This window comes from Excalfactoria chinensis, chromosome 10 (genome assembly GCF_039878825.1).
Source record: "Excalfactoria chinensis isolate bCotChi1 chromosome 10, bCotChi1.hap2, whole genome shotgun sequence".
Classification (NCBI taxonomy): domain Eukaryota; kingdom Metazoa; phylum Chordata; class Aves; order Galliformes; family Phasianidae; genus Excalfactoria; species Excalfactoria chinensis.
In genome coordinates this window covers 13,332,559-13,356,501 of record NC_092834.1, presented here as the reverse complement: position 1 = coordinate 13,356,501, position 23,943 = coordinate 13,332,559, and the positions used below count along the sequence as shown (strand labels likewise).

At 36.9% G+C, this 23,943-nt stretch overlaps 1 protein-coding gene across 2 annotated transcripts in view; it reads left to right on the top strand.

Moving 5' to 3' along the window:
- The window catches only part of THSD4 (thrombospondin type 1 domain containing 4), a 243,174-nt gene that overhangs the window by 132,775 nt on the left and 86,456 nt on the right, over positions 1–23,943 (top strand). Inside the window, exon 1 of one of the 2 annotated variants that reach the window (XM_072345425.1) lies at positions 9,991–10,096. The exons of the other annotated variant lie outside the window; for it this stretch is intronic. Within the exon in view, the coding sequence (XP_072201526.1) occupies positions 10,025–10,096 (72 nt within the window). The 5' untranslated portion in view covers positions 9,991–10,024. Of the gene's footprint in view, positions 1–9,990; positions 10,097–23,943 lie in introns of those variants that run through there. 2 annotated transcript variants of the gene reach the window in all.

Genomic DNA, 23,943 nt, shown 5'->3' with positions numbered 1-23,943 from the left:
AAATTCAGAATTTCTACTAGCTGAACTCATGACCAGTTCAGACCAACGATAATTTTCCCCACTGTTTAAGAGTTCTGTAACAATACTGGGGGGGGGGGGGGAGGGAGGGGGAAACAAACAAACAAAAAAAACCAAAACATTTTTGCATATCTACAGTGCTTGCATGAGCAGTAATGACATAAGACAAGAACCTGAAATCATTTATGGCATTAATTCCTTCCAGGATGCTTGACTGAATATATATGATGAATGTACTGTAGTTTGTATACTTGTACTGTGCAGTCTTAGTCAGTGAGACACTTACATGCTTTATGTAGTCAAAATTCAGCTATTGGTCTGTTGTTTCATTAAAAGAAAAATCAGAATTTTCCACTCAATTTGACATAAAGTATCTTGCTTCTAGTGGCAAACCTGTGCTTAATATTCCAATAACTGTTTCCAAGAATAAGCATTTTGTACTAGTTTGAAGTCTTCTAAAATAACTGAAAGCACACTGTATATTCAGTGTTTGCTAATTTTTCTTATATACAACACTGATTAGAAAAACAATATTGCATAGTTTAAAGATCTTCACTTTCAGATCAGATGGTGGCCAGACACAGCAGCTGAAACCCACATTTGGAAAGGAAAACATTTTAATACAGTGAGAGTTGATAGACATGCATCAAAGTGAAATGTTATTTTTGTAGTGATCAGCAGGCTTCAGACCTCCCATGCTAATCATAAACTTTCCAGGCCAATGAAACTAATTTGTTCTCTTATTGCCGCTGGCCTCCAGCTCCTTTTTCGAAAGGAGGATATTGTACTTTCTGTGAGCTAGAAAGTTAGCGAAAGGCCGTGTCTTTATCTTAAGGCCTGTTACACTTGTGATATTTGGGTTTGTTTACGTGATGTCTATGGGTATATCTTAAATGTAGTCATGAAAAGAAATTGCATGAGCTACTCTATCCTTTTTTTCAGTCTTTCCCTATTAACTTATAGTGCACTGGTTATGGCAACCATATGTTCAGGTCTCATCTTTTCCTCTAAAGCAGGTCCTTTTATTCTTTTTAGAAATGCCAGATTGGGAGAATTAAAGGCTTTTTGTGTTTTTCCACTTGTGGGTGCATCCCATCAGGGCCCACAGATTTGTGTGCACTGATTATGGCTAGATGCTCTCTGACCAAATCCTCCTCCACCAACTGCAAGTCTTCCATTCCCCAGACTCTCTCTCTTCCCTCCAGGGCCTGGAATTCCTGAGGGCTAGGCTTAGCATTAAAGATTGAAGCACAGAAAGCATTCAGAATCTCTGATGTTTAACCTGATGTTTAACTCTCCCCTTGCACAACTTGAAGCTATTCCCTCTAGTCCTGTTGCTAGTTATATGAGAAGAAGCTGGCCCCCCACCTCACCACAGCTACCTTTCAAGTAGTTGGACTGAGCAATAAGGTCTCCCTGAGCCTCCTCTTCTTAAGACTGAGCCATCCCATTTCCCTCAGCCACTCCCCGTAACACTTGTCCTTCAGACCTCTCACAGCTTTCTTGCCCTTCTTGGAAACACTCCAGGGCCTCAATATCTTTCCTGTAGTGAGGGGCCCAAAACTGAACACAGTACATGAGGTGCAGCCTCATCAGTACTGAGTACAGAGGAATGATCACTTTCCTGCTCCTGCTGGCAGCTCTATTTCTGATACAAGCAAGGATGCTGTTGGCCTTGTTGGCCACCTGAGCACAGCTGTTGGCACATGTTCAGCCGAGGATTGAGCAGCACACCCAGGTCCATTTCTTCTACCCAGTCTTACAGCCACTCTGCCTCCAGCCTGTAACATTACCTGAGGTTGTTTTGGCCAAAGTGCAGGACCTGGTACTTGATCTTGTTGAACCTCATCCCATTGACCTCAGCCCAGCAACCCAGTACTGACATTCATGTTCATTTCTCCACGTATCTTCATTTTGGAAGCACTGTTTGCTGAAGGTGTCCTTTTAATTAGATAAGTTTAATGGTCAGCATGATATTGCAAGAGGAATAAGAAGGAGAATTAATATGACTGAGTAAGGCCCTATGTTTTCTTTTCACGTAGCTTTGCTTCTTGCCAAACTTCTGTGGCAATGAATGGCGTGAAGGCTAGATGTGGAATTATATGTATATAGTGTGTTTTTCTCTGTAATAGAAGGGAATACACTGTATGACTCTCAAGAAAATTTAAAAGCTGTGTTTATTCATGTTGGGGTAGTAAGATAGACTGCTGAGGAACCTAGGGGAACCTCATAATAGTCTTATGTTTCATTATATTTTCTAGATGTGGACTTAAAATCATTTAGTAGATAAAACTAAGTGACTTAGGATGTTTGGGCTAATCCATTGGCTACACATCTAAAACAGCAGTTATAAATGATTTGGAAAATGGTTGAGGAACAGAAATCACGTCTAAACAAAATACAATGTCAGTGGAAGAGCAGAGCTATAAAGCTGGTGCATAAATCATTTTCTTGAACTTGAGCTAGCATGTGGAGCTACAAACAAAAATTAAATAGTGTATTTAGTGAGAAAGTCTGTTGTAAAATAGTCTTCCCTGAAACATTGGCTGAAATTGATTTAAGGTATGATCTGTGTAAGTTGGAAGGTATTGTATTGAAAAGATTTGGAACTGGGCAGGAAATATTCCGAATAGCCTTAATGCATCGGTACTCTGGGAATTTTTTGTGTTTTTGTTCACTTGCATCTTGTTGGAATTCTGATTGTTTTCTAACTGTGTGATGGTGTTGGCTGCACAGATGTGCTTTTACAACCTGATTTCTCAAACAGTCAAGTTTTATGTCTCTCTACGGGCATTTAAGATTAGAACTGGTGTTATTGCTAGCTTTAACTAATGTAGACAGTCTGAGTTTGGGGATAAAATAATCAGCACCACTTGCGTCTTTCAAAATATACACACAGAATGTATCTTCACTTCCTTTGTTCTGTATCAACTGTTAAGAAGTTCTTCCTTTTTTCCTTAGTGTTCATATTATATTTCTTTACATCTTGCTGTCAGCAGACAGTATTTCCAAATTTTTGTGCTATCATGTAGAGATTTTATGCAGTATTCTGGAGGTTTAGCTGTTTAGCTAATAACTGTGCATTATTGGTTAAGAAAAATAGCATGCTATCTAACTTTACAGAAACATTTTCAGAGTATCAGATTATTCCCTGCAGTCATTTTGGACTTGACTCTCTTGCTTCTGTAGTAGAAAAGTGTTCCTGAATTTAGCCAGGCTGTTTCTCCCATGAGAAAATTTGACAGCGCTGAACTTTTTTCAGTTGCCTATTTTCAGAAAGACAGATTTCAAGTTATGTTATACTGGATGTGCTCTGATTACACAGCAGCTTATCAGCTAATTGCACAATTTTTGTGAGTTGCTGATCTTTCGATCAGTGAAATATTTAAGAGGGACAAGAATGCATAATTATTATGGGAACCTTATTATCTAGTTTGAGCTGTATTTTTTCTGGACTCGTATAAACCAGATGAAGTTCAGCATGTAATGTAATTAAATTTATATCATTTGTATTTCCATTTTTTCCTGTTGCAAGCATCAAACATGTGAGAGAATTAGCCATTTTCCCTTTATGAATGACATATATTTCAAAAACCGAGTAGAGTCCAGGTATTTGTTTTTATCTGTGTGCTCTGAAAATTCTGAGCATGTTGGACCACTCTCCAGAGTCCGGAAGAGCTAGAAGACTCCATATACACTGGTAGTTTGGTTGGTTGTAGTAGGCAACGTGCTTCATGTGACTGCTTTAAAAACAAGCACATTTATGAGATAAACTATCTAGAAATCTGCTATGTAAGCAATCATATTTTCCCACATTTTTGTTTTCATTGAAAATCTATAGGCACACATTTTCTTTTCTATTTAAAGGATATATATACTTAATCATTTGGTGTAGATATACAGAGAAATTTGAAGTTGTGCCTAATTTACATGAGCAGTGTACGTGTGCTGCTTTCGTGACCTGGAATGGATCCTGAGTGATGACAAATGAGCCTTTAGCCTGTACTTGTTATTTACAATGTAATATAATTAGGATTGGGATGTATGTTACAGTATATTTACATTAGTCAGTCTTATTGTAAGAGATAGTGAATTGAAGATGGAATTGAACAGAACAAGAAGTTGTTTTGGGAAGAGGTAATTGTATCTTTGGCTTAGGTTTTAACTAGATGGGAAAAGATGGGATGTGGTTGCTGCCCAAAGCACAAGTCGTATTACTGTGACGTTTGTTCTCCCTGCTCCCTTTGTATTATGTAACAAAATTACTTTAGATCCATTCCTACTTTTACTTCATGTATTTTGTTTCAGGATGAGTGCTTAATCCAGTGGGTTTTGGTCAGTACTGCAATTAAATCTGAAGTCTTTAGCCAAGTATATTCATTTCCTTTGGCAGCACTACAGCTATTTTCATTTCTTCTGTCTGAAGCAGAGAGAAGAAACCTTGTATTCCTATAAACTGCTGAAAATGCAGTCTGATAGTGAATGCAAGTGTTCAGGTTTTTTTTCCCCCTTCTTTTGGCTATGAAAGAAGTTCTGGCTCAGTACCTCTGTGACATCAAGGAATGGAACTGACTATGGTATAGAGTTCACCTTAGCTGTGGTGCTCCAGCTGCGCAACTCTTGGATGGGTGTTTATTTCCTTTCTTAATAAGGGCAGTTCTTATATAGTCTTGTCCCATAAATAGTACATGTAATTTATGGATTGCTATCTCCTTTCCTAAGGCTACCTGTAATTCAAGACTGTTAACCTACTGCCTTATACACTATTATATGTCTTTCATTATGTTCAGATGTTTTTTTGTTTGTTTGTTTGTTTGTGGTTTTTTTTTTTTTTGTTTGTTTGTTGTTTTTTTTTTACTCTCCTTGCTCTCCTGCACTGTTCAATGAGGCCCCTGCTTGGCTGGCCTTGTTATGATTGACACCTGGCTCCCCCACCATTAGGGGCCAGCTGTTAACGCTCCCTAACAGAGTTTTTGTAGGTTGATCTATTGATATGTTTAGTTAAGTAGTAAGCATCAGAAATTTGGTGTACCTTTTTCAGAGCTTTCTTTTCATCTTTACTTGGCAGGAAGTGGTGTTAATTTCTTGCAAATATACATTTCACAATAGGTCTTTACACCTTTTCTACCTGATCACCAAACTAGGAAGTGCTACAGTTGATTCACTCTTTCGGAGGTCTTAGTGCTTTCCAGATTTTTTTTTCCAGAGCTATTTTCTCCAGACTAAGAGAATATCATCATTCCTTTGAGGTTTCTACTGCTGTAGAAAATAACAGAACAGGTAAAGTGTATGCATGGAAACATGTTCCATAAATCTTTCCTCCTCTGAATCTTCTTTAAGAACATTTCCAAGCAAAACTGAAAGTTATGATTATATGCAGTCCTGACTTGTTAGTTTCTTTTTTGAGACAGATCTTTCCCATTGTATTCTGATGAGCTGTCTGACACAACTGTCACTTCCCAACAGAAACAATTTGGAAAATGTCTGTTATTTTTAATGTATTTTAATATATTTCAAATGTATTTTCGTTTTGGATGTGACAAAAGATTCCCTTTTAAAATTCAGATTTCATACTAGCATTTAAAGCATAGGTCATGGCCTACTAAGTCATACAGTTCTTTGGTGCTTTTTCACCAGGGCTTCTGTTGTGGTTTTTTTGGTAAGTAAAAAGTTAAGGGAACTTAAATGATCTAGTTGCCTCACCCTTTTCCTTATTGTATGAAAAACTTTTGTTACAAAATAAATGGTATTCATTTGAATTAGAAAAAACAAAGCATTGTGTCCATTTATTAGAAAGCAGTGCTGAGCAGAGGAAGGAATGCCTCATAAATGTCTTCTTATTCTACTCACACTGTGCAGCTACTGTCTGAGGAGGCAGAAAGGTGCTTTGAGAACCTGGAACATAAGCTAGAATTTTATCATCAAAATACAGAAAATTGGAAGATGGCCATGAAAAATACGTGTTCTAGCCTAACCCTGGGCAGGTGAGAACCAAGGCCCTTTTTCTCCCTCTAACACTCTGGTGCCAGAAAAGAGAAAGGGATATTAGATTTAGTATTGTAAGGTGGAAGGTGATAAATCGAGCTGAGGTTAATGCTCAGCTCTTTGAAGGTGGACCTTTTCAGTAAGGCCTGGCTTCATGACCAGAAGTCTCAGCTTTAAAAACTTAGGAGTAGGGAAAAGGAAGGAAATGCTCAGGTTTCTTTTTTAGGGTTTGAATGTAACTTAAAAGCACAATGAACTACCAGTAACATGGTGGTCAGAAGAGATGATGGTGATAGTGAAGAGTAACATTCTGGCACTGATGGAGTAACTGACAAACCTCTGGTGATGAAACTTAACCCAGTTGTCCTAATTATATACAAACGACTATTTGAAACTTAACTATGTTGTGGTATTTCTAGAGAACGCAAGAGGTAACTTTTTAATGGCGTACTTTGTAATGTGATCTGATCAGATCTGCTTCCTGATACAAAGAAACAGAAAGACAAGAAACATAAAAAGCCAGAACTTGTAGTTACTTCATACAAAAAACGAGTAGCAGAATGGTGATTGTTATGTTCAGAAGGGGAAATAAACATATATATAAATATATTCTAATACCTGTAAAAATGGGAAAAAGGTATGGGATTTTTGATTTAAATAATATGGGTAAAATAATTGTAGTGGTAATTTTGCTGTTATATTTTTAAGTAAAAGGAAGGATACTTTTGTGTCAAAAGTAGCTAGATATTTTACTTCTTCCCTTCTATTATTACTAAGTATTTGCCTTTCTCTATCTACTACTACAGAATTTTGTGTCTGAAATGGCTCTTCAGTCATAATCTGGCTTCTGTACCACTGCTAGTTTTGCAGTTTTTAGTGTAGTGATGCTTGAGATTTATAGGAAATTCTTTCTTATCTTGGTTGCAGCAGTACAAGTCCAGCACAGTGTTAAGTCTCAAATTACTTTTTACTGCAAAGAAAGGTTGTGGTTGTGAACGCACACTATTCCAGTTCAGTTGGTTAAATCTTGGAAGTGTAGTAGCAGGTATGGACAGATCTTTTGTCTTTATATGGAGAACAGGGCAGCAGCCTCTGGATTCCAGGGAATTAAAATAATGTGGAAAGAATTAGGTATATGAATTGTTAAAAGGGAATGTTGTACATTTTTCTGTGCCTCAGAAAATAATTCCAGTAATATTTATTTAGACTTTCTCAAAGTTTTTATTGTTTGCAGAGGATGTGCTGCTTTCTGGAATCAACAAGACTAAAATCACAGCTACCTTTTATTTGTGAAATTGGGATTTCTGGTTGCCATTAAAAAGAAAAAGAGGCAGGGAGGGAATAGCAGTTTCGTGCCAATACCATATGCTCACTCAGTTCAGTTTGTGATGAACTGAGGAAGAAGGCAAAACTTTCTTTTATGGAAATAAATATGCAAAAGCCGTGATAGGTGTGGGTTTTGTTATTTCTGTTTGTTTGTTTCATTTTTTCAAGCAGTGAACCTAAAGTACTATAGTTGGAACTTTCATGATGAAAGTTTTCAGTTCTGGGTTAGTTGATCATTTGTTCATGATTGTTTTTCCTTTTCTGGTACATATATATAGTTTCCCCAAAATATGTAAGGAGTGGGAGATTTCCTACTAGTGGTGTTGATGGAAAATTTCCTTAAGTTTATTTAGCTTGACATTTTCAGTCCAGAGAGTCATCTGTACTGAACCAGTGTACATACCATCTGTAGTGGCAGCTCTGCCTTTAGCTGTCAGCACAGTGGTATAGTCTGCAAACCTTCAATCCTTTCTTTGGAATTGGGAAAAAAATGAATCCTTCATTTTGAATTTACTTCATTTTTGATCAGAAACATTGCATTTATGAGATCAGCAGAGCAGTAGTGAGTTCTGGATGCTTTTCGTGAGAAAGTACCATTTAGTTTATAGAGTTTTCAAACTTGCTAGTTGCCATTCTTACAACTCTGTGTCTAACTTCCTGTGGTTCTCCAAATCATTCATCAGAGCCATTTGCAAGTTCCATGCTCGATCATTTTCATTCTGCCTTTCTAGATCCTCTTAAATTTGTACTATTCCCTTGAAAGCAGTCATCTTAAAGGGATTATATACGCACTTTTCTGCCATTGGGGCCCTGTTTGGCCTACAGCATTGCTTCTTTTCTTGTGTGTCCTCACTGAACACAGTGTAACCAGGTACTGGCAGTAATGCGGCAAGAGCCACAGTGCTGCCAAGCTGTGGAATGGCAGGGAAAAGAGACTGGCTTGTGAGAGATGGTCTGCTGATATCAAAGGCTGAAAAGTATGGATCTTTCTGTAGATGTTGTAGAGAGGTACAACATTGTGAGTCCACTTAGGCAGGAGAAAAAGTAATGTTAATAATGTTAATAGACAGGAGTAGTAGTCTATAGAAGGAAAGAACTGAGAGGAAAGGCAGCAGTAGGTGATGTCTGGTCAATACAGAGCTTGCATTTACAAAATAAGCCTAATATTTAGAAACGTTGTGGTTCTCAATTTCACCAAAATTTTCACTTGTCACCTCCTAAAATCTTGAGTCATTTAAAGTATCTGTATTCTGAGTTTATGTGGCTTACCCTCTGACATATGAGACCAGGTTATTCATAGGTCATATTTTTGAGATTTTCCCTGCAGCCATAAGGAAAAGAAATATGGTATTTACATGAAAGGTGAGAATCTAATGTGACGTCTTGACTCGAGGAGCTGGAACTTTAAGAAAACCATAATGTCTCACATTCCCAGGATAAAAAAAATTGGCAACAGCGAAGTTGGAAGGAATTAAAAAGTAAAATAGGAAGGGGACTACAAGACTGGAGGGTTCCACTTATGCTGTTAAAACAGTTGTTGTCTCCTGTTGTTGGCTGTCTTTACTTCAACTGTTAGGGTTCAAGATTTCTTTACTCTTATGTATTTTTATATTGCTTAGTTTAACAGAACAAAATGTCTGTTGCATCAAGATTATGATCAGACATACTTAGCTGAAGGGAATCCCTCCAACTTTTATAGTTCTGTTTGCAATTTTACTCATTTCCGAGACAAACACTCACTGGTCTGCTTCAGAGATTTGAGAATGCTTTGTATCATGCTTTAAATACTGTTTTATTCTTTACTTAAAAATAGGACTCACTCATCTTGTAATATCAAATATTCTGTTTTCAAAGGCTTGCAATTCTGTTTACGTAGTCAAAGCAGTTTATCATTCAATTAGGGACTGATCTAAATCAAAATTTCTTTTATTCAGCTGTGACGTGAAAAAGAAAGATTGCCTCAGCAATTATTCTGTAGGATGGGGGCTCATTTCAGGAAGCTGCCATTCCTCAGAGCACGTGGACACTTAGGTTTCCCATGGGCCAGGTTCAAGGGCCAAGGATTCTGAGCGAGCCTGTGGCAGGGCTGGGACAGTTGGGTTGTGGGACTGGGGTGGTATAGGGCTGACTGTAGAACCAGAGGCCACTTTCTAATTAGGTTTTAACTGATGGTTTATTTATTACCAACTTCTTCAATAAAAGAAGGTGCTGTACCTTTAAGTAGCACATGCTGTCTAACCATCAACAGGCATCTTTTGCAAGCTGCTTTAGCCTGTTTCTCCAATCATGCCTGCCTAAGTCAATAACGCATTGCCAAACCTCCTCATGCATTAAAGGTTACCTTTTAGCTTATTCCATGAATCAGAGCAGATGCATAACTTGGCAGTGACCATTTCTGTCCCTCCCCTTCTTTGCTTTATGCTAACTGCAGCCCCCCAGCTCATTGCTGGCTGAGCCCCCTCCCCCAGCAGGGAGAAGTCATTACATGAAGAGATCAACTTACCAGTTGTCTTCAGAGCAGTGGCTGAGAGCACAGCTCCTGGTCGTACAGTGAGTGCAAGAGAAAGGGGGAGAGGGAAAGGAGTCGAACCTAGAAGAACTAAAGGCTGTGTTACCGAGACACAAGTGCATCTGCTAGCTGTTAGTACTTGGCAGAGGGTTTTCTCCTCCAGGGTAGCTCTAACTTTGGGTAATAATGTTTGTCAGCTACCTGATACTAATGTTGCTCTACTTTCAAACAGCAGTGTTAGCAAGACCTGGGGGAGAGGTAAGCAAAGTATGTAAAAAATTGTTGTCTTGTCACTTTTATTCCTGTCTTTTGAGATGAGATGTGAATTATTTTTATGTTTGTAGACTTTTTAGAATTGCATTATTTGTTCAATGTGTAAAAAGGCATAGCTTTTGGTCACTTGTGATGGTGGGTTTGTTTGTTTGTCTGTTTTAAAGCCTGTAGGTACTGAGGGAGACTATCTTGGAAATTAGCTTCTTTCCACTTGATACATGCTTTGTGTGAGATGACTGAACTATGTGAATTTTTCTTTACTAACAGAGAAATAGGATACTCTTTGTAGCAGTAGATGGTAGTGTTAAATTCGCATCCTCCTCTTCTCCCCCCCCCCCCCAAAAAAAAAAACAAAACACAAAAATTGCTTAGGATGTATCATGGGGATGTCAGTGTAAAAAATGCAGATTCCATTATTTAATAACACTCTTCTGTACAAATGTACGTAATGCTCAGTATGTGTATTGTTGTTTTAGCAGGGCATGAAGAACTCTGTTTTTGTTTTAAAGAATGCCATACCATTAAAGACAGATGTTATGTTACCTATTCTTAGTAAGAGAAATCTTAACTAATGAAATTGAGCAGTGCTTCCTACACTCTAAAAGGTTGTTACTTGATTTGAAAGAACAGTTTTCCAGATTTCTGTTCTGATCAGAGCAGACTTTCTTTTTCTCAAGTTCTTCTTTCATACCAAAACAGAAAATTTCAGAGAGCTGTTTGTCATTTAGGAAGTAATTTATCAAATGTACAACTGTTGGATAAGAAATACTCTATCTTGTGATGTCAGTGGCAGAAAATACTTCTGGTACATTTTATATTTGTTCTCCCTCTTTCAACCAAAGAATTATGTGTGTTTATGAATTGTGAAGGAATAATTTGATAGCTCTGCTTCCATAATGTATCTTCTTTAAGTATACCAACAACATAACAGTGAAGCAAAGTGCCAAATTAATCTGAAAACAGTGATTCTGCTTTAGAGTTTTATATTTTTTTAGTACTGTCTTACATTTACAGAAGCCTAATAAAGATCAGAGCAATTACTTTTCCTGTTAAAAGAAAGTGGAGTTGAACTGGAAAAACCATCTTGTCCAGCACTGTGTGCTTGACACCCTGTCTAGCTCATATGCTTAGACATAAACTGCATTTTACCTTCAGGGTTTTTTAAAATGTGGAGTTGCAATGGTTGTGATTCAAGAAAAAATCTTTTAAAGAAATCTTGCACTGTCTTTGATCTAATTAAAAGAAAACAGGGAAATGTTTTCAACAAAATCTGAGGAACTTTATATGGGTTGATGATCAGAGTGACTGGAGGTTGGGTATTGCCTTCTAGTTGTCACTGAGTTGTTAACTTCTTGTTGATACTGAGCATTGAAAGTGACGAGTTGGTCCTGGTCATCTCGTCCAGGCTGAGGGACCTTAAATTTTGTGGTTGCTCATATGGAAAGTATTTGTCATCACTACTTGTACATGTGGTCTTCAGAGATCCATATAAAGAAAAAGTCTAGAGGAGCAGCAGTGTTGCCTGCCAATTATCCTCGTTAGCAAGTAAAATAAAAGCAATGCTGTTTCTTACCTGGAAATGAATTTCTACAGTAAAAGTGTAATGTGGAATGTTTTAGCACCATTCCATATGCCAAGTAGCTTGAACTGTACTGCTCTTGTTAGAATTTCAGCTAATACGGTAGACACAATATGAAAAATGGCATAGAACTCCATCTTAGAATTTACTAAAAGTGGTGATAAATTTTATTGTGTTATGTTAATGTGGATAATTTTGACAATCATGCAATGAAAACATGCTGTCTGCTTTTAATACAGTAATTCTTTGTCCTGTTTTGTAAGAGACCACCCGATAATCTTGTGCATTTCTCTCCTTCAGCTTCAGAATCTTGGCTACATAAATATTATTTCTCTAGGAAATTATTCAATTAGGATTTCTCCCATCTTGGAGAGACAATGATTTGAAGACAAGGAAAGTAAGCAAGAAGCCATTTTTAAAAGGAATATATATTGCAGTCTTATGCTTCTTTGAAGTGTTCTATTTTCTGTTTGTAGTTCTCATAAAATTGTTAATTTGTGATGGATTATGAGGTTGATGAGAAGTTGCTTTTCTTGCTTTGCTTTTCTCTTGTTCTCCCCGTATTATAATGCTGCAGAACTTTGTTCTGGAAACAGAAAATTACAAAAATGACAATGAAATGTTAACTGGAATGATTCTTAAGGAACAAATAGTAGTGTGTCTAATATATGTATAATTCTCTTTTCTTTTGAGTTAAGGAATGGGCTAGTGTGAAGTCAGTGGAATTGCATTGCATCACTTTTCCATTTAGGAGGGAAATAAGGTTGTATAGCTTTACAACTTACCCATGTTTGCACTGGCCAAGAGCAAAATTATTCTGTGCTTCTTAGGAAATGAGCATGACTTTCTTCATCCTTAGCTGGAAGCTTTAGCTGGCACCTCCTTCTGTGGTCAGCTTTCCTAAAGGATCAGAGTTCAATTTCCGTCTCTCTGGGATGTTCAGGAATAGTTAATACTCATCAACAGACTATCTTTTGCTACATCTATTCTTACCAAGAAAGAGCTAATAATTAGTGGGCATCAGATTTGAAACCTACATGATAGGAATTATAAAGTAAAGAGAAAGCATTGTAAGCATGATATGTTGCAGAATGCATAAGGCCCAAACTCCTAATCGCAAGATAATACCTTAATGAAGGTTTCCGCTTGTTGTTTGGTGGTTTTGATTTATCTTTAGCATGAAGATCATTGTTTAACTAAATGCACTGAGCTTTATAAATCTTATAGCATCTGGGGAGTTTTGCTGAGGGATAGCCTATACGGTATATTCTGGATTTTTTTTAGCTTGCATATAAATATGCAGGCACATCACGCTAGCTTTAAGTCATCATTCCTCACTCATTTCCATGCAGACAGCCTTTTCAGTATTCTTTTCAAAACATACTTTTCAGCTATTTGTATTTTCAGAAGAGAATTTCCACTTTCTTGAGATTTCAGATATTTCAGCTGAGCACTCCTCCTACTGTAGTGGTTTACTTAAGCTTGTACCTATTAGCCTTGAATTATTACCGTTATTTCAATGGGTGTCAGTGAAGCTGAATTACCCTTGTCCGAAGTCAGATTGTGCACTGACTGTATTCATTGTCACTGTATTCATTGCTAGTAGCATTTAGAAAATTCAGCCTAACTGACAAAACATGAGGATTATAAAAATGATGGAAGAGGATGATAGCCTGACACTTAAAGTCAATGTTAATTTTATTTTAATGCAGCAAATAATCATAATCTGATCTTAAGAACATAGTGTATGACCAGAGAGCTTTCAACAGGTTTTAGTGACTAGCGAATCAATAGGTAAAATTTAAATCAAATGATTTTCAGTTCTTGAATAGCATTTGTTCAGTTCACTCAGCTGATGTACATAGTTGTTGATAGAAGCAAAATTTGTATTTGACTACATGAATAGTGTGAGTTTAAGGACATGTGAACACTGGATGCTTTCTTCATAAAACAGTTACTTTGGTGAATAGAAGATACAAAACAAAGTCCCTACAGGTTATTTTCATATTTTTTTTCTTATAAATTTGGTATTTTATTTAATCACAGATATGAAATACTTCCCTTTGGAATTTGGGCATAGAGTGAAAACATCAAGTTCCACCTGGTAAAATGCATAAGGGAGTCTGAGTAAATTGAGTCTGAATTTTCATATGCCTTAAAATCTGCTGGTTTTGATTAGCAGCTTAGGGGTTGATACTTGAAACAGTGTTGTTTTACACTGTGTCCCAAGCTGCACAACTAGGAATAAGTACACAGAAATGCTGAGAACCCTGTTTTCATGAGCTCACATTCGTTTCTACTTTGATGTGGCTGTCTTCTCTGCAGTATGTAATTTGTCCATAACCAGAGGAGCAAAGTGAACTTGTCAACATTTTTAAAGAGCCATCAGTTCTGAACAAGTTCATGTAGCACAGTCCCATTGCAGAAATGCAGCCCATTTTAAGAAACTTCAGGACACGGATAGGTAGTCCAACACGTTTTTAACTGAAAAATTGGTGATGAGATGAGTGGCAAACTTCAGAAGATTCAGTTCAGGCATGAATCCAAACTGCAGTCCAAACTACATCAAGTAGACAAAGTTTCCTTTTTGGCCTAAAGAGGATATGCTGATGAGTTGCGTCAAAAAGATTGGGTTTTTGTCCACTGTCTTTAAAAGTGAATCGGTTTAATTGTTGCCAAAAATAAGTAGATTGTTTTGGTTTAAGGAGAGACTAAGGAGAATTCTGATTAAACCTGAACCACTTCTTTCTTTCTTAATTATTGTCTTTTCTACTGTCCTAAAACTGTGTGATCCTCATTGTTAGCTTGAAATTGTCATTTTTCTTTTAAAACTCCGTATTTCCGTGCATATATGCATGCATAAAATTCTGTGCTGTACTGGATAGTGGAAGAAAAAGAGAGTATTGAAAATACATCTTCAGGGTATGTGGAGTTTTGTCTAGAATTCTTTCCTAACTGACTGATCTGTTTCTGAGGTGGCCAGGGAGTACATCTCGTCTCAGTTTTCTTTCTTTTTGTGTCTTAGATATGCTTGTCTTTCTTTCTAACTCTGTAATGCTTTTGCATCTCAGCAGTGCCTCAAAGAATCTCTGTATAGCCTGGACATGAACTAGTTAACCTGTGCATCACTAGGCTGCAGTCACCAATACAGCCTTACCAGGTATAGGCACAGAACGCATTATATGACCCAATAAAACCAGCTTTTCCATCTCTGACTTTCATGGGGCCAGAACATAAGAAAGCAAACATAATTTCTCCCACTCCTGTGCTGACAAAAACCATTTCTCATCTTGGTACCTGAATATTCCAATCTGCAAGCCAAGATTAATAAGGCTTCCACTGATTCTCCAGAGAAATTGATATGTCACTTTGACTATATTTTCTCATAAAATTTCTCCCGCAACACTTCTGTTTCAAAGGCTGGGAATGTTTGAGAGCTTTTGTGAGCTGGTAACTGAGGAGGGGTTGAACCATTTGGATGGTTATTTGAATCTACTTTAAAATTACACTATTCTGAGTTAGAAAAAACAGATGGTAATTTACATATGGCAGTAATTGCTGACATCACCAGTTAAGCATCTGAAAGCGAGATGTTTTGTAGGTGAAAAATAATCCTGTCAAGTAAATATCCACAGACATGGCCAAATTGTAGGAATGTGCTCTGAGTATTGCTGTTGCTCTCAGTACTACAAAACAAGTTTAATTGACCTCTGGCATATGTGCTTCAGTCACCCTAGCTTTATATTTCAATCTTAACTGCAGTAGTTACAAGACAACCCTATTTTGCTTTAAAAACTTGGATGTAAGCTTGCTGTATTGGGATGTTCACTTAAAAGTTAATTACGTTGTAGCAACAATGTCTCTAAGTATACCCTTTCATTCTTTGAGATTAGGTAGGTTTTCTTTCCAAGATTCCTGCTGGGTTTTTAGTTTTTCCTATGCTCCATATCCTCACCTACTCCTGTGGGAAAGACAGGACTGAAATAGTAACAGTTGTATGTGCTGGTAAAGGTCTGTACAGAGACCGCCTTAATAACTCAGATCATGGGCCTAGATCCAAAACTTTTTGTCTTTGGGCTCTGGTTCAGGCTATACTGGGTTTCTTGTTCCATGCTGTAAACATCTAAAAGACTGATAGAGAGTTACAGTAATTCCCACAGTAATTACAGCATCGTGCTCTGTCTTACCATAGCTGAGCTAAATCCGTTAAGTCATTACCAAATAAATGGTTATGTGTGATGGATGAGCTAATTTGTTTCTTACAGAAGGTTTGTGGACTGTTTTCTAGCCTCCAATGGATTTTGAAGGCAGATAGTTTATGTTAGGATATATCAAGAGGTATTAAAAAATTCTGGTGAAGTAAATCTCTCTAATTTTAGATTGTAACAGTCACTGTATGAATTGTTCTTTCTTATTAAAAAAAAAAAAAAAGATCTTCCTTGGTTTTCCTGTTTCTTCATGGTAATGTTATAAGGATCTGAATATTTTAAATGCTCTGATGTATAACAGGGCACAGGAATGTGTTCCAAGACTCATAAAAATTTTAATTAAAAGAGTGGAAGGTCTTGTAAACTCCTAGTGGTTCCCTTTAAGTAATATCACTTCTTAAAGTGTTTTTTTTTTCCCCCAGCCTCCTAAGATTATCTTTCAATTTGTGTACACAATGTGTTATGTTTTGCATGTGGATGATGTGCAGATCTTAAGAAGACTAGTATATTCATAGATTTACCCAGCCTCTTGTGGCCAGGCCCCTTCTGGAAACAGTGCCTGGCACACAAAAGAGGCTGTGCTAAGTAACTAAACAAATGCTCCTGTGTTAATTTTGCTACAAGCTTTCCTGCAAGTATACTGCTGTAGGTGGATTACTAGCGGTGCTTGCAGAGCAGTGCTCACTGAGCAGTGCTCGGAGCCTGTAGTCGAGGATTGGAGGCAATTGTGCAATGATCAGGAACCTAAAGCTGATTTTCACTTTTTAATTGAAATGCACTGGGCTGAAGGGGGCTGGCATATCTGACGCATATCCCTATCCCAACTGGATCTGTACCTTACTTGATTGTTCCTTGCGTATCACTTACTATTCATTGGTGCCAAAAGCACAGCAGCAGGGATCAATCATCATCCACTGGTGTTTTTAAGGACCCAAAGGCACCACCAACACAGCAATTATATCACTGACAGCAGCTACATTGCTTCTGTTTAAAGAACTCTTTTAAATGAGATACATGAAAGTGGAGTGTGAGAGATTATTAAAGGTTTGCCTGTGTGATTGCCTGAAGCTGTCAGTCTGTTTCTTCGTGGTTTACAAGTATTATTTTCCCAGTGTGTGGGTTGTGAGAAAGGTTTTATCAGGAGACAGAACTTTTTTGACAAATTTCCACTCCCACTTATTTGGCAGATACAGAGAAGCGAGGTGAATTTGGAGTCAGTAAATTCAACCCTTCACTGCTTTTTGACTACAGCATAATGTTTGCTTTCTTTTTTCATGCAGTTTCTTCCCAAGATGTTGGTTTGGTGTGAGGGAGATGAAAGCTATAACATTTTCAACTTAGAGATAATGTCCTTTTGTTCTTAAAACATGTCAGTTAAAATTCACTTCTTCCACAGAAAATGTAAATGATATTTATAACGTTTCTGAAAAGATTTTGACTAATTTGTTATTCACTACAAGTAAAGGATGATATAGCAGTAGAAAGTTTGGTATTTTAATACAAGATTGCTTCCTTGCTCCTTAGAAGCTGAAATTATAGAAGCAATGGTAAAAACATGTGGAAATGCTGTGTTTTAATCCCAAACAGTTAATAGATTTACCAGAAGAATTTACCCCCTCTAAGGAAAGATCTCGTTTCCCTTTTGTAATTTAGGCTGTATTTTTCTCATTATGCTTTGTGTGTTCTCTCTGCCTCTGGGAAAAAAACCAAAAAACAAAAAAAGCAACAACAAACAGCAACAAAAAAAGGAGGAAATACAGTCAGATGTTGAAGCTGTGACATGAGGTGTTCTGCAGGTTAGCAGTTATGATACCTTGCTTTGCTTATACTGTTATAATGTAACGATTTCAGTGTAACTTTTGAAATGAGTTGCTATTATTTGCTACAGAGGCAGCAAAAATGTTTCATAAGCATTCATTGTGTGGAGGGAGTAGCAACATCTGTACATGAAGAGAGCGTTTGAAACACGTGCTGGACTCCTGCTTGTAAGTACTTGAAAGCAGAGATTTATTTAGTGCTCAAATGAGCAGGTGATAGTGAAGTATTCTAGCCAGGGGCACCAACTGTTTTGATGTTAGCTATAAGCCAATATCCTTTAGAAAAGCACAAGGACACAGAATAATGATATAAATGACATTTCTTGCTTCCTCATTAAATGGAAAATTCTTTGCTGAAATGCTAGAAATGCATGTTTTGAAACAGCTTATTGAACTGAATGCAATGTTAAAAATTTGCTTGTATGGTTGGGTACTGAGCACTTCAGGCAAGGATTTTCTTGACTTTCTAGAGAGATGAAAGGGACATTACAGCCCCACACAGTCATGGATAGGGCATTGCGTATCCTGATTATGGCAAAGGAGGTGACTGTAACAGCACTCACCATGTGGCTGCACCTCATCCTTTTGAAATTTTCCGGTACTTGAGGTATTATTCAGTATTCCAAGTTTAACTAACTACTATCCTTTCTGCTGCCTGACCGAGAGTACTCCAAATAAATGGAACATTATGCCCATCAAGATGTGTGGTTATTGGTGATATGATAACACTTGGAAGAAATATGCATTACCAAAGAAATCAGTAGTTGATCAGAGTAGATCAAAGAATGATCCACACATGATGCTGTCATACTGGTCTGGTACTGAAAACATGAAGCTACTTAATGTGTCCAGCTGCCATGGAGTTGCTACTGGGGATTCTCTCTGGTAAGACCAAGTTAGCAGGGAGAATGTTGAGTCCAGGCTTTTTTGTTTGTTTGTTTCCAATTAACCACCACTCCAAGTTCTCAAATGAGAGCCAGAAATACTGAGTGACAGCTAATAATATGATTCTATATTGGTAATGGTAGGAATCAGATTCTAACCATGTAAAAATGGTTGATAACTAAGCAAAGCTGTGTTTAGTTAGTGTTCAAATAAAGCTAGTTTACACAGAGCAGTTTAATTAAGGAATCAGAAAACACATTTACAAGAGAAGATAATGAAAAAATAGGAATTACTTGGAAAAGTGTAATACTTCTTTTCCTTTTTTGTCAGAAGTGAGTTTTTTGATGCAGAGAAGTCCATTAGTCCATGAAATAATAGCAGTTGGTGTAACTCCAGCCATCTATACAACCGTACATTTTAAGGATTGACTGAGAGCAGATGAGATCAAAAGTTAAATCTGCAGCTGTTTTGTGCTGCCAAATAAGCAGTAGAGAGCTGATGAAGTAGTGTTTTAGTGAAGGCAAAATACTTCAGAACTCCTAATGTGAATTTTGGTGCTCACAGCACTATTGCACTGTTCTTGCTCAAGTTTCAGGCTTGTTTTTTTTCCTCTCAAATAGAAACTGAGTGTATGTATCAAACAAGTTAAAGTTAGTACAGCTTTCACATTTTCCTTTAAAGAATAAGTTAGTTCTTGGATAACAAGCTAATACTGCTAGGAAACACTAATATTTCTGCTTCAAGTATGAAGGAAATTTCTACCTTATCACAAACAATTTGGCAAACATTCAAAAAGTAAGATGTGGACAATGTTTGTTGCCTAGAACAGTGTTTGAATTAAGAGGATTTGGGCATGGATGTTTAGGAAAGTAAGGACATGAACTGAAAACCACTCAGCCTTGTAGAACCCATCGAAGAATTCATTAGCGATACATTGCTAGGAAGATAAAGGGGAGGATCAGTGCTGTGAATGTCCAAGTGAAAACTTGGCACAATTGAAGATGCTGAAAGACAAATTTTCCCTGATTTAAAACTGTCATAAAAGGGATTTCATTCTGTGTGACTCAGATTTTAGAAAAGATCCTACCTGACTTGATCAGATGCAAATCTTCCTATACCCAGTGTACAAATACCTACAGCAGCCAGGTTTTAAATGCATTGGTTGAGAGAATCTGGAAATAAATGAGGTAGCGTGCAACGTAAAGGGGCAGTGGTGTCACTCTCTCATTCAAAACACTACTCATAATAATGTTTTGGTAATACAAGTTTTTCATTTTACATCTAATTGTAAAACATTGTCAGAAGGTGGAGCCTGGCTAGTGACTGTGTAATTCAAGGAGAGTCCAGGAATGAGCCTTGGGCCAGTTAATCACATATGGCTCTGCCTGGGTAATGTCCTTCCGCCAACTGGCTGGAGAATCGAACTCCTGTTTCAGTCATGAAACCAGTCTCTGAGTTAGGATGGAAGCTGCATGAGTATTTGATTAGTAATACTGCATGTGGGAAAAGTGCCATTTCAGCTTTATTGTTCCTCTTTTTCCAGATGTTAAATGTTGTTATATAATAGAATTGCTGAATGTGCTATCATTGGTGGTTAGTGTAAATTTTCAAGTCTTGTGTCCGTACTGTATGTGGTGAAGTCTTTGTGTATGGCTTCAAAGGACTTGCATATGCAGTATTTGCCAGTTGGATGTTTAAGAAAAGTAAAAAAGATGTGTTTATATGCTATCATCCCATGGTATCACACCAAAAAATCCAATATTATTCAGTATTATTCCTTTTTTTTTTTTTTTTTTTTTTTTTTTTTTTTTTTTTTTTAAATTTATTTAATTAGTTTTAAGAGTAACAGATGTGTATGTTTAAAGGAGGAGATTGTGCCAGTGTTCTGAACCTCTCACAGTTAGGTAATCAGGGCAGTCAGAGTAACTGGTGAAGATGAACGTTTTAACTTTTCAGCAAGGATTAAAAATGAAACACACTTGGGTGCCCTTTTACCAAAGCCATGCCTCATTCAGCAAAGTACTTGAACACAGTTGTGGCTTCAGGTACCCGAGAAGTTCCCCTGAAATTGCATCCAGTGGTGTCTTTCTCAGGCAGGACCATAGCAAGAATTACTTTGGTGTGGATGATAGAAATTTCTACACAAAGTAATGCAGCCTTGTTTCTAGCAGTGGTAAAACCACATTGCTATTGGCAACTAAGGAAAAGTTAAGAAACTAAACATGTAGGACTTGCATGATAGTGAGGGATTCCCTCTGTGTGTGTGTTTCTCATGCAGTTTCTTGAGATGCTGCTGTTGTAAATGACATCTTCAGACATATGTAACTTAATGAGGACTATTTAGATCAAGAGTTCTTCCAAGTGCAGAGATCAGGAAGTAGCACTTTTTTTTGCAATCAAATAGCAGTTGAGATGAAGATTTTGTTAAGGTGAGCTCTTATAGTCAAGCAGGCTGATTGCACAGAAGTTTTCTTCAATGCAAAAAACACCAATGTCTGATATGCTTATTTTAAAACAGTTACTTCAAGTAAAGGTAAGAATTTTGTTGATCCCGGTAGCATCAATCAGTGATGTTCTGTGGATGTTAAAGGTTACAATAATATTGAGAGAACTTTTGTACATGGTTGGGATAAAATGTCTTCTGGTTAATAATAATGGAAGCACTTTTAAAAGTATGATTCAGATGTAAACAGAAATCCTCTAAGAAATGGAATATTGATAATACCTATTACATTTGTCATATTTGGTAAAGCTGGCAGTGTTTTAATTGAGGTTATTGGTATGTTTCTACTTTCATCTACTCATTTATTCATTTTTTTAGCATCCTGACAATGCAAATGAGTGCAGTGGTATTTATTTAGTTAGCTCTAGATACGTTTCTTGACTTATGTAAGAAATTTCACTGGAGCGTGTTTGTTTGAATAACCATCAAACCCAGTGGTTGGAGTAACCATTGGTTACCTGTGGGAATGTTTGCTTATAGATACAGTATCCTTGTTTATTTTTCCATTTTGTTTTTAATTTTGTGTTTAGATAGTGGTCTTCTGAGTTTAAAGACATTTATGCCATGAGGAATTAATGCAACTTTATCTGTAACACAGTAGTTCTAGAAAATAAGTATCAGTTATTTTTCTATTTAAAAATCTATCCGCATGCTTACCAGTGTATTTAGATATGTATAAATGCTAACATTTAGTATCTTTATGGGATCTTTGCTCTTCATCAGAACATAACATGGAAAAAAAAAAAAAAAAAAAAAAAAAAAAAGAAAAAAGTAATGAATCAGAGAAAAAGCTGTTTTCCACCTGGTTTTGAGTTCTTATTGTTGAAGTATCCTTGATGTACTGTTGGCACGTATTGTGTCCAGGACACCAGTAAAGAGGAGTGTGCACTCCTGATTGTATTCCATATTATCATCTGGATAGAAAATGTAATGTGATGTTACCTCTCCAGTGTACACAATCTTTTAATGGATTGCAGACTTGATGAGTATTTGTGTATCTGTAGGTTGCGTACAGACTTAACTGCAGCCTATTTGTGATAGTCACATCAAGAACTGTTGAATCTTCGGACACATGAACCTATTGCTTTATATGCTCAGCAGGTTTTTTTCTTAATTTGTTTAGTTTTTGTTTAGTTTTGCTTTTGTTGTGTGTGTTGTGTTTTTTTTTTTTCTCTGTTTTATTTTTCTCTTTTACCTCTATCTTGTTTAATGGTAACTGCTCTTAACAATTTGTTGTGGTTTTTTTTCATGTGAAATATGAACTGTGGAAACCTTACAATTCATGGTCAGCAGTTGAATTAAACTGCATGTTCTCAAAGCTCTGAAAATGTAACTTTTTTTTCTTTCCCTGTCACTTATTACTTTAGGGTGTTTCTACTGTTTCGTCTAGACAAAAAGTAGAAGTATCAGTAGTCATACTGGAATGCAGGATTGGAATTATCCTTGTGGGTAAACTACTTTCTGTTGCAGCTCGCCTTCTTTTATGATCTCTTCTAAAGCTGTCAACTTCCATCACAGTAGCTTATCCTGCCTTCTGTCCTTGAAAGTAGAGAGATAAGTAGTTAAATTTAGGACCATGTCTGATGTTTGGAAATAAAACTATGAAACTTGCATAGTCTGAGTAGTTGACAAGTTCTAAGAAAACTTCCAGGGTCATGAAAAGCTGTCCAAGGGTATTTGGGTTTAAATGGAAATTTAAATTTGGGAACAATTTAAAAATGGGAGCAATTTTGGAAATGGTACTAAAAGAGCAAGTAAGGGAAAAAGAGAAGCCACTGATATATTTTTATTTGAAATGTCATCAGAATTGGATTGAAAGCTATGCTCCCATGGCAGTGTGTTAAGTTGTGATTACCTGCTCTGGTTTTGATATTAAATGCTGACCCTGATTTTTAAGGGGGCTTTCTCATTCGGATACTCAATTCAGTTAGGTAGGCGCTTCAAATTAAGCTGTTTTGAAATGACGAGATTCAGAACAGTTCATTTCTGTATGGATTCTCTAATGGAGGTAAGACTGAAGCCTACACTGTTGGCTTTTTTATGACGGACAGTGCTAGTAGGATTATTTCATTTTACTACTATACATTCAGAATTGAAGATCTTGTAGTATTCCACTAAGGAAAAAATGAATTAGACTTCAAACCCCAAAAATATCTTTAAGATTCACATGAAACAAGCTGAACTTCTGACCTTTCCTGCTGTCAGGTTTCTCTGCAGAAGACTAATTTCATTGTGGCTTGTACACATGTTTGTTGCACATTCCACCCGTGGTAGAGATTTTTGTTGTTTGAGGAAGAGTCAGCTATCATGAAGACCATCCAGTAACTGCTGAACAAAGAAAGCTCCATGTGCTGAAGTACATAAGTGTCTCTCTATTAGATCTGGAAGACTTTCTGCCATGTTCCTCAAGTTTATTAATCAGACTTGCTACCAACATTATACCAACTCAGTTCCAATAGCTTTCTAATACTGAAATAATTTTCATAAGAAACTGCATGTGTGTCTTTCAGAGGGTTGTTATTCTTTGTGAATAGTAAAGATGCAGAAGGCAATGTAAGATTTCAGTATTCTTTCTCAGAGCTGGTAAGTTTCAGAAGGAGTGAAACATTGATTCAAGAATGTTTGTTTTTTCCTAGTAAGTGTGTATTATTCATTTGTAAATGCTGCTTCACAAACGTAACTACAGTCCTAAGATTGCTTTGCCTGGTTGGCCATACTGTTTTCTCATCTACTTAGTAGGAAAAGCATTGAATTATTTCATTTGCTACATACTGGAAAACCTACAGTGATAGCGGTGTGTGGTGGCATCCTAAAAACTATTTCAGTTTTCAAGTCATGCT